This window comes from Leopardus geoffroyi, chromosome X, assembly GCF_018350155.1.
Source record: "Leopardus geoffroyi isolate Oge1 chromosome X, O.geoffroyi_Oge1_pat1.0, whole genome shotgun sequence".
In the NCBI taxonomy this organism is placed as follows: Eukaryota; Metazoa; Chordata; class Mammalia; order Carnivora; family Felidae; genus Leopardus; species Leopardus geoffroyi.
In genome coordinates, this window is record NC_059343.1 from 18,004,019 (window position 1) to 18,019,053 (window position 15,035).

General features: G+C 40.9%; 1 protein-coding gene across 3 annotated transcripts in view; it reads right to left on the bottom strand.

Moving 5' to 3' along the window:
• The window catches only part of SMPX (small muscle protein X-linked), a 53,775-nt gene extending 39,762 nt beyond the window's left edge, over positions 1-14,013 (bottom strand). For 2 of the 3 annotated variants that reach the window (XR_006710906.1, XM_045471813.1), the window contains exons 1-2: positions 13,801-14,013; positions 9,432-9,488 (exon numbers count right to left, since the gene is read on the bottom strand). Coding sequence is in view for 2 of the 3 variants with exons in the window: in XM_045471813.1 (XP_045327769.1) it covers positions 9,432-9,470 (39 nt within the window). In the remaining variant the exon portion in view is untranslated. Of the gene's footprint in view, positions 1-9,431; positions 9,489-9,836; positions 9,895-13,800 lie in introns of those variants that run through there. The other variant, XM_045471814.1, reaches the window with a different exon arrangement.
• Between the last annotated feature and the right edge of the window lie 1,022 nt (positions 14,014-15,035).

The window sequence follows — 15,035 nt, forward strand, 5'->3', positions numbered from 1 at the left end:
ACTAACCTATTTAATGAAGTGTGTATACTCTACAGTAGGTTGTAGTTTTCAGTAAAGGAACACATAAAGGTCATCCAGGGTAATGTATTTGGTAAAGCACATGCTATGGGAAACCACCTTTTCCTGCTTAGAGTTTAATTTTAGCAACGCATGTAGCCTCTCCATGGTAAACAGGTGGCTTATGCTAGTGAAAAGAGCCCACTGCAAGGAGTTGTTACAGATTCTCTGTACTTGAAAAAGTGACAACTGTTCTGGGTCTCATCTTTCCCATTTGTAATATGAACATTAGGCTTCATCAGTGGTTTTCAAACCTTTCAGCTATGGAACCCTTCCTTAAGTAAAGTATTGTGAGAACATCTAAAATGCAAACTAGGTGGAGGTAGAGCTGCTCTGGCTAAGGTAGTAGGGAGCCCAGAACCCTATCTGATTCCCCCAAACCCTGGGCCATGACAGGTTCTTTCAAACGTGTTGGGCCCAATCTGACAACCCTTGATAGAGATCATCCCTAAGTGGATGAGTACTGACATGTATTTCAAACGTTTGCTCTTCCCATTGTTAAGTCGTCTGTCATTTACTTTAAACTAGCATAGACCATGTGATATTTTATATGTTCAGTTTGGTTTAAACTACAGCTCTAGAGAATTCTATTGCTCTGAGAGTTCATCCTCATAGGGTGGTGGTTGGATGGTAGAATATCACTAAGACCACATTCCCATGATTGCTACCCCAAGTCTTTCTGTTAGTCATATGTCCACCAACACCTGAGGTTTTGATGTTTGAAGAAATGTCAGAAATAAGAGGTATGAGCTTTACAAATGGTTAAAATATTTTAGAGACAATCCCCACCCTGCTGAACAGAATGTAAGAACCTGATAGCCTGTAGATTGCATCTTTAGAGACAGAGTTCAACGAGTGATCCCTAAATGGCCTGTCTCAAGCCATCAATAATGAGGATTTCCAACATGAGTCTTTTATGTGAGGTGACAGTCACTTGGAGTACGTAAAGCGAAAAGAGCTAAGGCTTCATGGAGCTCACAGACAGCCTGCCTGGATGGTTTCATGCCTGCTTGCTAACAAATGTGTGTTTAACAAATGCCCATACGTGTGGCAGAGTTGGGCCTGAGACTGGCCTTCACCTTAACCTGGTGTGATGTTGGGGACAGTAACCCCTCCCCGCACGCACCATTCACTACACGCTATTTTAGCCACCCCCAAGCCCCGATTCAGCCTAGGTCCTACATCCTCACAACAAACTTCTGAGGTTCAGACTATCACCTTTGTTTCACTGATGAAGAAACTTAGCCTCAAAGAAGTTAGAGGATTTGCTCAAGGTCACACAAACAGTCTGAGGAAAAGCCAGGATTCCAAATCAGAGCCACCTCACCTTAGGGACAGACAGTTTCACTCTCTCAAGCCCTGTCCAAAGAGCTCTTTTTACTTGGCCAGAATGAGCTCTAACCACTCTAAAATTCTCTAAACTGGTACAAAAATTGCAGGCTTCCACTTTGGAAATGGCCATGGAAAATGGGCGTGCAAAGTGGATAATTCAAAAATAGGTGTCAAAGAAAGGCCACATTGAAAAATGAGCCATTAACTTGCTGACTTGATGCTTTTTAATCTTTAAGGCATCACTCAAAAAACCAGGAACCTAAATGGGTTTTTTGACAGCAGATATAGACAGCATCCAAAGCAGCCCAAGAATGCATCAATTATCCAGTCATGAACATACACCTGAAGGGAGTGTCAGAAGAGTGCTTTGTAAATGATTAGAGATGTTTCATTAATGTAATTGTAGGGTGGTGATATTTGAGTGACAAATTATACACTGAATTATAGCCATAAGAAAAATTCCTTGTAACTTGAATTTGATAGAAATATGTAGACCTTAGCTGTCTTTTTCATTTCATCAGCCAGAGAATTGTGTCATATTCTTGTTTTTCACTGACTCATTCTGTTTCAACACAAATAAAATACTTTCTCAATGATTAATTTTTCCATCTGCAAGTTGGGTATGGTATTTGCTATTCAAAATGGATTTCTAGTATGAGGTACATTTTTGTGAAAGCAAATGGAGTCTGTCCAAGTCACTGATGTTAGACTTTCTGTATGTTGAGTTGACTCCATATCATTGATGTTATTAGACTTTGTTTATTCAATAAGGGTTGGACTTCCTTCTCTATACAGATTCTGTATAAATGCAAAGGAAGCAGGCTTTTGTTTTTTCCTTTTGTAACACATTCTCTTGCATTTCTTTTCCCTCATTGACATTTATTCATCCTACACATTTTTAAATATGCCCCCCGATACAGCAAGCCTAGCGCATCGCTTTACCAAACTATACATAATTTGTTACATCCTTGAAGTTTGGAATGGAAAAAAATCTACTAGATCATCTCTTGCCAGAACAGGATACAGTTCCCTGATAATAGACCTATCTGATGTGAAATGAATACTACACTTGATCTCACCAGGTGAAGAAAAGTAGAAAGAATTCCCTGTAAGTTAATTCCACTACTCCCTTAATTATTTGTACTGTTTTCCTGCTTGGCTCCAGGTTTTGAGCCTGAGGATTCTGGAAACAGTATTCCCTCCACAGCCACTCATATGTGACTTACAATGGAGTGACATCTTCTTTCCTCAGAGGGTTGGATTTTGATAGCTGCCTGACACTGGGTACTGACAATCCCTATCCACTTTGCTTTCCATAGCCATTGTTCTGCTATCTACCCCTCTCTGTTGGTCCCCACTCTGTTTCTCCTTTTAGTGCTGAAGCTTTTGGAGTTTCCTCTCACTGCATATTTGTTTCAGATGACCACTACTGATTCTATCTTTAGTTTTCAAAGGTCTCTAGCCACTCCTGCCAGAATCTATAGCCACCCACCACGTCATCCTCCCAGGGGACAGGCAGAGGAAACCCCACAGGGCTGCATTTTGCAGTATTTCTTTCTGCACTTTCCTATTCTTAGTGTCCTGGGCCTCTCTGAATGGAGCAGGATATGACATTTTGAGATTTCTAGCATGTTCATGGAATCAAAAAGAATGAAATCTTGCCATTTGCAGCTATGTGGATGGAACTGGAGGGTATTATGCTAAATGAAATGAGTCAGTCAGAGAAAGACAAAAATCATATGACTTCACTCATATGAAGACTTTAAGAGACAAAACAGATGGACATAAGGGAAGGAAAACAAAAATAATATAAAAACAGGGAGGGGGGACAAAACAGAAGAGACTCATAAATATGGAGAACAAACAGAGGGTTACTGGAGGGGGTGTGGGAGGGGGGATGGACTCAATGGGTAAGGGGCATTAAGGAATCTACTCCTGAAATCAATGTTGCACTATATGCTAGCTAATTTGGATATAAATTTTAAAAAATAAAATTAAAAAAATAATAAAATTTAAAAAATAAAAGCAAAAAAAAAGAAGAAATAGTAGATCCATGATCAAAGAAAAGGCCTTGATTATACATTAAAACAAGTGGCAAATGAAGGTTCATTTTTACTTTTAAATTTAAATAAAATATTAAAGGAAGATATGTATCATTATATTATTTGTAGCTTTAACCACTGTATTTGGTTAATGGACAAAATATGGGTGGTTATAGTTTACTCCCTTGTGCCAAGGACTGTCATGTACCTGTAATACTTTTTAAACTAGAAATCCTAGTCAGAAAACAGAGTCCCTGACACCTGTCTGTAAAGACTTTTGTTGGGTTGTTTTTTTCTTCCATGAAGCCTTTATTCCTTGGGCGATGAGGAGTGAAAGAGCAATGATAACCAGTGGTGAAGGTAAAAAAATATTAAAGCTTGGGTCATCATGATATTCTGTTCTACACATGGGTTGGGTAGCAACAGACAAGTTCCCATAAGAAGCCACACACTCACTAATGATGCAGCATTCATATAATCATTCCTTTAAAATATATAATAAAAGAGTTAGGTTTTGTTTTACAAGCAGCTTAGTTAAGTCAATTAAGCAGAGAGGTGGTAATGCAGTGGCCATGGCTGTTTGTACTTTGAGACCATGTGTGTCACCGAGTCACTTTGTACTTTTCACTCCTAGCCAACTAATGTTTAAGATGACTTTAATCAGGGTATGCTATTAGCTTCTTCCCTAAAATGCTGAAACTGTTTCTGAATGTCACTTGAGCTCTTTAAAAGGCAGGACCTGGCATCCATAAAATGGCAATTGTCCCCTGAGGTAGCCTTGGTACTTATGATTACCCTTAAGATGGTCCCACCCACCCCTCCATTCTCACTCTCTGTGCCAGGGTTGGGCTGGTAAGTAATGAGACAAGAGCATGTTGCAGAGAGCTTCCACACATGGGCTTTGGGATCACATGACTTGAGTTCAGGTCCTGACTCTCCTACTTACAAGCTGCGTGATCCTGTGTGAGTTCTTTCACTTCTCTAAACCTTCCATCATAATCCATGGGGATCTCACTGTACTATGCCAAGTATATAGTAAACCCTTAATAAACTGTGACTATTATTATCATCCTAATAAGAAACCTTAGAAGTTATTCTCAGGAAGTTCATAGACTATTAGAAGCTGCACAGAGGCTGGGAGCCCATATAATGCAACACCCTCCTTTTGCATAGCATGAGGACGGCGGGGGGGGCGGTGAAGTCACAGAGCAGAGCTACGAGTAGGACACAGGACTCTTTTCCATTCAACCATGAAGCTCTCTGATCTCATGAGAAAGGACACATAAAACTCAGCTCACTTTGATCAATGGTGGAGACAAAAGCCAGTGACGACCCAGAGAACATTGGCTCTGGGTGAGCTGAGGCCCATGGTGATTTCCAAAGGGAGTGTGTTCAGAAGGAAGGGGAAGGACAGGCAGGTGCTGCCAGTGGCCAGTGTCACTTGGTCTCATTAGAGAGACTTGCTGAGCAGATCACCGATAGGACTGGATTTCCCCCCAGCTCTAGCTTTCCCCACCTGTCATCTCAAATTCTTTCATCTGAAGGGACCAGACCCACTATGCTGAGTGTGCTGATGTTACCTTGGTTGCAACTCCATCCCCGTCAACAATGGGGTTTAACAAGCAGCCTGGAGAGTACAGAACCAAGGTCAGCAAACTATGGCCCACGGACCAAATCCAACCTGCCACCTGTTTTTATAAATAAAGTTGCATTGGCACACAGCCACACTCAATTCATTTATGTAATGCCTATATCTGCTTTTGTGCTATAATAGCAGAGTTGGGTAGTCAGAATAGAGACCCAATGATGTGCAAATCCTGAAGTATTTACTATTTTGCCCTTTATAGAAAACATTTGCCAACATCTGGGATACAGCCTTATAGCTGCTTAGGAGACAGAGGCCCTGTCCAGGCAAGGGAAGGATCAACTGACTCCTGCAGGATATTTTTATGTCCCTGGCATAAATGTGATTGCATTAATACAACTGAAAAGTAATGCAGACTTATATAGAATCCCCTTATAATTCAAAGCCACCTTTTCAATGTGGATATGAAAGACAACTGTCCATGTCCTCAGAGGTTAGGCCTAGTTCTGGCCTCCCTTATTAATCTGGTGCATGGGGGAGATGGAACCAGGTGAAAAGAAACCAAGGCCATTCCATGTACTACCTGGAGAGTTAAAAGAGACTTCTCTTGGGGCACCTGGGTAGCTCCATCGGTTGAGCATCCAACTTCAGCTCAGGTCCTGATTTCATGGTTCATGGGTTCAAGCCCCACATTGGGCTTTGCACTGACAATGCAGAGCCTGCTTCAGATTCTCTGTCTCCCTCGCTCTCTGACCCTCCCCCCCTCTCAAAAATAAACATTAAAAAAAATTAAAAGGAGAGAGATCTTTTAAGGAATTGTGTGCTATAAACCAGGGCCTTGCTATTCATTATTTTATTCATTATAACAATCCTTAACATGTCTGATGCACACAGATGCAATAGTTCAACTATCTAAATGCCCACCTGTTGTAAGTATAGCTGACAGTGGCTTAAGTTGCTCAATCCAGACAAAATAGAGATCTAAGACATTATTTTTTAGAAGTTTGTGCTGCAAAATCCTATCCTGCAAAATACTCATTTAAAAGGTCCAGTATACTTAGGGATTCCTGGGTGGCTCAGTTGGTTGAGCATCAGACTCTTGATTTTGGCTCAGGTCATGATTTCATGGTTCATGAGATTGAGCCCCACATTAGGCTTTGCACTGACAGCATGGAGCCTGCTTGGGATTCTCTCTCTCCCTCTCTCTCTGCCTCTCCCCCATTCATGCTTTTTCTCTAAATAAATAAACATTTTAAAAATATAATAAAAAATTAAAGGTCCAATATGTATAAAACTTTGCATACATCATCATTTTCTTGGAAATACATGAAGCCATTACCAAGTTATAGACTCTGAAAAATTATGCAGTAAAGATCCTATTCAACTTTGCTTAATGTAGTATTTCCCAAACATTTTATCATGGAATCCTTTAATTAACAAAAAGCATCCATAAATAGTATTCTAAGAGACAGACTTTGGGAACTGTTGAACTAGATGATGGTGGTGATATGATGATGATGATAATGATGATGATGATGATTGATGATAATGGCTAATATTGATTAAGCAATTATAATAAGCCAGATACTGGCCTGAGTATTTACATGTATTAATTCACTTAACTCTCTGAGCAAACCTATGAGAACAGTACTGTTATTAATTCCCCACTTGATAGATAAGGAAACCAAGGCACAAAGAGGATGAACAACTTGCCCAAAGTTACACAGCTAGTAAGGCCTGGAGATTATGAGCTCCTCAAAGAGAGGAATCAGATATCAGTTCATCTCTGCATGGCCTGCACTTTTCACAGTTCCTGTCACAAATTGTATATCCAGGAAATGACAGTTGAATTGGAAATAAGATCCTGATAAAAAGGAGAAGCAGAGCACCTGGGTGGCTCAGTCGGTTGAGTGTCTTACTCTTGATTTCAATTCAGGTCATGATCCCAGGGTTGTAGGATCAAGCCCCACATTGGGCTCCACACTGAGCATGGAGCCTGCTTAAGATTCTCTCTCTCTCTCTCTCTCTCTCTCTCTCTCTCTCTCTCTCTCTGCCTCTCTCCCCCATTCGCACTGTCTCTCCCTCTAAAATTAAAAAAAAAACTTCAAGGGGTGCCTGGGTGCCTCAGTTGGTTAAGTATCCAACTTCAGCTCGGTCATGATCTTGAGGTTTGTGAGTTCAAGCCCTACATCAGGCTTTGCACTGACAGCTCAGAGCCAGGAGCCTTCTTCGCATTCTGTGTCTCCCTCTCTCTCTCTGCCCCTCCCCTGCTCGCACTCTCTTTCTGTCTCTCAAAAATAATAAATAAATGTTAAATTTTTTTTTAAATTTAAAATAAAAAAGAAGCAACTAGAATGTGTTGAATAGAACATTTAAGATCTTTAAGTGGTATTTAAACAATAAAAGCATTCCCTCATCGTTTGGGGTTTCTATTTGTTCCAGACAGGACTGTACCCTAAATAATGTTACTATAAACCGTTTTACATAGTGTAACCATTTTCATATTTTATTTAATAGACCCTACTTTAGGTTAATGCAGAAATTATAGAAAAGTATCAGATAGTGCAGATCCTATTTAGCCACAAGAAATAATATTTCATTTGAAGGTGCCTTAAATTAGGCTTTTTGAGTGGCATAAAGTATATTGAAAGAGGCAATACCACATCCATAAGAAATCACTCTACTGCCTTTGTTGGTAGAGTGGATGGAATTTTTTAAATGCAGTAAAATAACAGCTACTGAGAATAGTCAATAGCAGCTTTTTAAATATTACAGACCTAAAAATATATCAAGGTCAAAATTAGTAGATAAAATACTGGTGAATTTTCAGTGTAGATGTGAGGGAAGCTAGAAAGCGCTAAGGAAGAAAAATCAACACACTTTTAGCTTTAAAAGGAAGAGAAGCAAAGACAGCCTGAGAGAAGACTATGTTTTTCTGTCCTGCAAAATAAAAAGAAATTTTCTGTTTAGCACTTTGAGAGCTTTAAATGCAGTGGTTAAATGGTATTATTTCTCTTCACGTTAACATAGAGCATTCCTGAATGATAATTATTATGATAATTGTCACTTAATGAGGGCTTACTATGCTGTTTAAACAACTTGTATGTGTAGCTCTAGGACATGAGGACATGATAATAACAATTATCCCCATTTTACAGATGTGGAAACAAAGGCAGAGAGATGAAGTCATTTTCCCATGATTCCACACTGGTATGGATTAAGGATTCAAACTCATGTAAAGAAGATTCAAAGGCTCAAGGATGCCCACAGATCTGGGAGGCAAAATAAATTCAAGGTATGTCAGACACTCACTAGGTGGACACAACAGGGCTAAACATGGCAATGCGGAGTTGGATCCTTGCCAATAGGCTCTTTCTTGGTAGTCTGTTCTATGACTGGTTTCCAGAGGTTGTAATACATCTTTCCACTTAAGAAGCCCATCCACTTAAGACTGTGCATTAGTCATGACAGGTGAAGATTTGTCCCCCCACCCACCTCGTGTACCACCAGTGTGTGCTAGGATTTCTAACCCCACAATCTGGCCACATGCACACCCTTCCACAATATGGTCAATCGCTTATGTTTATGCTGTGACAGTGCATCAGACCCCAAATATTCAGGAACTATGCCTCATGTCCTGTGGGATTCAGAAAAGTCCAGGAAAAAAAAAAGTTTAAAAGCTCCTTTAGAGAAAGCACAGATGACTCCATGTTGATAGAAGAGAAAGATGGAAATTTATACTAAAGCAGTGTGCCCAGCATCACAGTGTGGGAGCCATTTGAGAGTTAAACCCAGAAACCTCAAAAAAATAAAAAATTAAGTATTGAGTAAAAACAATATTGAAAGTTACCTTCGTAATTGTATTTGTGTTCCAAAATGCCTGTTTCCCCCTCCCCTTTTTGGGGTGACTCTTAAGTCAGTGGAAACAACCAAAGAATTTGTTTGCTGGGAAGACAGGAGGAGACATAATAGCATACAGACTTTACAAGATAAATACCCAAACCTTGGGAATAACACTTGACAGGAAAGGATGTATTCTAAACACATGGGTCAGCAAATTTAATTGGATATAAAAATGGAAATTGATTTTTGTTAATGGCTATCATGAGCATGTCAAAAACATATAGATTGAAAAATGTCCAAAAAATAAACACTGCATTTTTTGGTAGGCAATCATTTGATTCTTAGTTATAACTTTGATTGTCTTACAATTGAGCACAATTGAGCAAAAATAGCTTCTCCCTCCTCAGTCGTACCTTACCAGCCTTATATCCTGTCTCATTTGTGCCCTATGAGTCGCGCTTTTCTTGAAGTTAATTACCAAGTTAGGGGTGAACAATCACAAAAGGTCTGAGTTATTAAGCAAACAGGCTGTGTCACAGAGCTGATGTTAAAACAGAAATATGCCTACTTACCTGGATGGCTCTGACATTGGAAACCGGCTGTTTCGACATATTCACGGGGTCTTATCCCTAAAAAAACAAGTGAGAAACTGTTAAAGGTGGTGGCATTGAGATTCTCAGTCTTGATAAATTAGAACTTAACTCATGATTCAACTGGGCAGTCACCCCTTTCACTGGCCATATATTCTTTCCGTCTCAGTTTCCGAAGTTACTGAGAGACTCTCCTTCCTAATGCCTTGGGGAGAGGGAACACTAGAGCGCCCGGATAAATCATTCAGGAGGAGAAATGCTGAGACGCCTTGCCCCTGATCGAATGATAGGCAATCAGAAACTTGAAAGGCGCTATCATCTCCTTCCCTGCCCTCCTGCCCCCACTGCCAAGAACAGCAAAGCAAAGAGGTTGTGGGAAAAAAACACCTTTGTTTGGGGCCTCAGAAGCTCTCCGCCTGAAACTGAACTTGTGATCTGAATGAGCTGTTGCCGGGGCTGTGTGTCAGTCCACTGGGAGCTCCTCCTCTCCACGAACACCCAAATAGAAATGGCCTCAACTACGTTCTCACTCCTGTGACGCCCTCGGCTCACTGTGCACATTGTCTGTGTTCACTGTGCACAGCCCTGGGAGACGCTGTGAGGATGGGGCCACCTCTCCCCACACAGTGTGCAGACCCCAGGCTCTGTAAACACAGGCAGCCATAAGCCTCACCTGTCTTCTTTTTTTTTTTAATGTTTTTTTCATGTTAATTTACTTATATTGGGGGGGGGGTGGGGAGAGAGAGAGAGCATGAGCAGAGTAGGGGAAAAGAGAGAGGGAGAGAGAGGATCCCAAGCAGACTCCGCACTGACAGGGCAGAGCCCGATGGAGGGCTCAGTCCCATGAACCTCAAGATCGTGACCAATGCCAAAATCAAGAGTCGGACTGAGCCACCCAGGTGGCTGTGTCGTCTCTTCTCTTAACAAAATAGCCTCAGAAGGCAAGATGTAGCAGTGCTTCCTTCCCAAAGGACTTGTGCTTTCTTTCAGATCAGGAGACCTGGCTTAGAGCACAGTGACTAGTGGCCAAGGTTTTCCTGGCGCTAGGGTGACAGGGAACAGCCCAGCTCTGACATGTTATCGCAAGTCTAAGTAGTGTCATAGCTAGGTCTATTAAATGTTGACAGGCCCAGTGGAAAAAGGTGAAAATTGAGTGAATGAAAAACATACTGCTACTTAAACCCAAAGTATAAAATGGGTTGAGTGACATTCCTCTACTGACTGGTGTAAATGCACATGCTAACCTGTGAATAAATGAACACAGACAGCAGCGTGGGCATTTCCTACACGTTCTGTGCAACCTGGCCTGTGTCACTCAACATTTATAGGCCCCTATCCTCTTCCTCAAATTTTACCTGATTCACAGGCTGTGGTGAGAATCAAAATGACATAATGTTCCCCAAACTACCTTGTGAACACTTAAGCTTGATGCAAATATTTATTGTTTTATTGCCACTGTCCACAGCTAGTGACTTTTCTGTACTTTCCTGATCTACAGCTTCAAGTATGAAGAAAGAATTGGTGGGGGTGCGTCGGTGGCTCAGTCGGTTGAGTGTTCGACTCTTGATCTCAGTTCAGGTCCTGATCTCACGGTTGGTGAGATTGAGCCCCATGTCGGGCTCTGCGCTGACAGTGTGGAGCCTGTTTGGGATCCTCTCTCCTCTCTGTCTGCCCCTCCTCCACTCATGCTCTCTCTCTCCCTCTCAAAATAAGTACACATTTTAAAAAAAGAATTGATGTGGGGCGCCTGGGTGGCTCAGTCGGTTGAGCATCCAACTTCGGCTCAGGTCATGATCTCACACTCCATGAGTTTGAGCCCCACATCGGGCTCTGTGCTGACAGCTCAGAGCCTGCAGCCTGCCTCAGATTCTGTGTCCCTCTCTGTCTCTGCCCCTTCCCCACTCATGCTCTCTCTGTGTCTCAAAAATAAATAATAAAAACATTTTTAAAAAATTTAAAAAAAAAGAATTGATGTAGTGACGCCTCCACCACTTGTAAAGAAAAAAGAGCTGAGAACTCTGAAAAACATGTTCTTTTAGATTTTCAAAGTCTTGGGTTCTATTATATGAAGTCAAACAATTACATAATTTTTAAAATCTCTAATCCAAATATAAGTCTTTGGAGTCACATACATGAAAACAATGAGATTTTTTAAAGTTTCACCTGAATGTTTTGGTAATACATAGATATATGGCCTCCATCCGGAAGAGTCTAGTTAGAATTATTTTCATTGTGGTTAAAAAATTAAAAAGCAACAAGAAATTGAACAATTAGGAATGCATTTTTCTCTATGACATGTTTCATATAGATTTCTGTCTTTCCTACAGTGTCAAAGATTCAATGAAGGCTTTTTAATTTTTGGATCTAGGATACATAGTTCAATTTCAAAAGGAAAAGCTTAGTAGTTTAATATTTAATGTCTCTATTCCTCAAAAGCTATTAGAAGTCATGCAAAGCAATAGTTCTCACAGGACTTTAAACATCTCCGCATATAGTTTTCTCTGTGTGTACAGCTACAGTCTAACCAATATCACTTGAAACTTTTAAAAAGTTACTGTACATTGATTTGAAACATGAGAAGTAGGAAATTTCTTTTGTTATTACAATAGCATGTTGAAATGTAAAAAAAAATAGGCAATGAATGATTGTATTATTTATATGACATTGATTTTTTTTTTTAATTAGGCTGATTTTGTTTTTTTTCACTAAACTATCAGATTGCTTTGTTTCTTGTGGACCTCTGAGACTAAAAGATAGATCTACCTTGGGCCTTGTCTCCTATATAGCCTCTGTATAATCTCATTTACATATGAATTCCTTCTTAACATATATGTCAATCTGCAATAGAAACATCTTTAGAAAATTGGTCAGATCCCAGCTCTCATTCCTTGAAAACAGGCTACATAACATTTGTGTAAATCAGTCCTGCAAGCCGTTCCCGCTGTCCTCATTATTTGCAGAGAAATCAGGGCAAAGCACGCTGATGAATAAAAATAGACAGTGTTCCCTGGCTGTTTCCCTGGCCCTGCATTCACCTCCGTTAGGGATGCAGTGTAGAATGCACCTTCCTTCTTTATCTGCACGCCTCGTCTCACCAACAAAAAAGAAAGCTATGCCTTAGACGCACAAGTCTACTCACAGCTGGCCCCAGCTTTTCATCTAAAGAGGTACTCTTTAAAGCACTCTATTACTGTGTCTCCTGGTTCTGGCTAAAATTTGGGAACACGGAAATTTTGACAAGACATATTGACTTTTACAAAGCCTATACTATAATGGAAATGCTTGCCAGCTTAGCACAGTTGGGTTTTCCTGGAAGATCTGCAAGTCAGTGGGGGAACTTTAACGGTCTGTATGCTGAGTCATATACAATATACCTCTGCTGATGTTTTGATTGGGCAGCACCTAATATCTGACTTCTAAATAAGACTCTTACACTTACTAAAAATTTGTCAACATTAATATCACTAATTTAATAAGAAGGGATTCAGAGTAAAATAAATCAATATCTGGATAGAAGGGGCTTTGTTTGTTCTTTTTCAAGGTCTACTAAATAGCTGAGGCTCACTCTCACAGGGAATTATCTTCTGTCCCGCAGCTAAAAATAATCCCTGAGAAGAGTGTAGAAAGATGTTCAGCTGTCTGAACTGACTAACTCCTTATTCACTTTGCCTGAAATATGCCAAGAGGCAAGAGACACTCTCATCGTTGCCATGTCTCAGAACCTGGTGCCCACAGAGACAGACAAGTGCTGCCCTCCACCCTGCTGGGCACTGGGAACACCTGACCAAAGTGGCGCTTTCAAAAAGATGCCTTTGGAATGTTAATCGATCCGTACGTTGATAGAACTTTATCATTGGGGCCAAGCCCGGTGCTTAGGGAGAGGGGCAAAGCATTTTAAACTTGTACTGTGCAACAACTCCGGCAATTGTTTGCATTTAGGTAAATCAGAGAACTAGCATTACAGGTTTCCTCTGCTGCAAATTCTCCTGATTATTTCTAGGCTTACAGCCTGAATCACTCTGCAGCTGACTGACTGTAATCCTGGCCATAAGAATGAAAATGACATGATGTTCAGGATCACAGTCATCCTATCTGGACTGTGGAAATTTTTGTAATGGCACCATCGGTGAAAACTAGTTTTAGTTCAATATTCTTTCAAATAGTTCCCTCCCACACACACACACAACTTATAAAACAGGATCAGCAACAATACCACTGAACAGTGAATTTACACGGAAGCTACATCCACTAGTCACAAGCCTACAAAGTTCTAAGTAGTCACTTCAAGTTAGATATCAAGGAAATCTCCTTCAGAAATCCCCAGCTCCCTGAGCTGGGTCCTCTTGCTTACCTGCTTTATGTATTTGTTTACTGCCTAAGGAAAGTCCCAAGCAGCCAGATGCAAGAATACAAGGCTCCTCAGAAGGTGGAAGGGACGCCTGGTGTCCTCTGAGCTGTGATCTCAATTCCGATGCTTTGCATGTGGCTGAAATAGCTCAAGTGTTTGGTGCCTCACTCAGTACTGAGAGCTGCTCCCCGCTCGGGGCTAGAGGGAAACTCGGTTTCAGGCTAAGTGTTAAAGAGAATTCCTGTCATAGCTCACAGTTGTTCTTCCTAAATATAGAGTTTGATACAAACCATATACTGGCTTCCTCCAAAAGGCTTGACCGTGCTGAAAGCAGGGCTCAAATGTCAGCCGGAAGGTGGCTACAGAATCTTACTGCCCTCCTAATCTTCCAGAAGATGCTGGCAGCACTTTCTCACATGTTCTGAGGGGACACAGTGAAGTTCAAAAAGTAGGAAAAGTTTCTATCTTTAGCATTATCACCCAGAGGCCAGAAGATGAGGGGTGTTCAATAAAAATAAAAATTAGAAGCAGCATGGCACCAAGCTGCCTATCAGGGGCACAGATAGTGTTTAAGTCCTAGCTTGTGTTTAAGTCCTAGCTTGGTCACTGAGGAGCTGTTAAATTTCTTTCATGATCAGTACTCAATAAATGGCCACTAAATTATGATAATTATAATATTATGTTGAACTATAAGACATCACCCTTTCTGGGGTGCCTGGGTGGCTCAGTCGGTTAAGCATCCAACTTTGGCTCAGGTCATGATCTCACAGTCTGTGAGTTCGAGCCCTGCATCAGGCTCTGTGCTGACAGCTCAGAGCCTGGAACCTACTTCAAATTCTGTGTCTTCCTGTCTGCCCCTCCCCTGCTCATGTTCTCTCTCTCTCTCTCTCTCTCAAAAATAAATAAACATTAAAAATTAAAAAAAAAAGACATCACCCTTTCTGTAGGTCATAAATGGTCCCAGATCAATCAACTCAGATTTGGTGCCAAGGCTAAGTCCTTGCCTTCTGTGCTCTACAGCCTCTACTGGTGACAATGACTTTGATCACAGACCATACGAGACAACAGCACAAAACAAAACAAAGAGGAAATATCTGTTTTAAGTATGACAGGGGACAGGACCAGGTAGGAGGCAAAACACATTTTAAACAGAACACTACCAAATCTAAGACACATGCTCATTATTTTCGTTTTGTATGGTTTTGGGGGTTGAGGGGGATTGGATTTTCTTTCTCGTG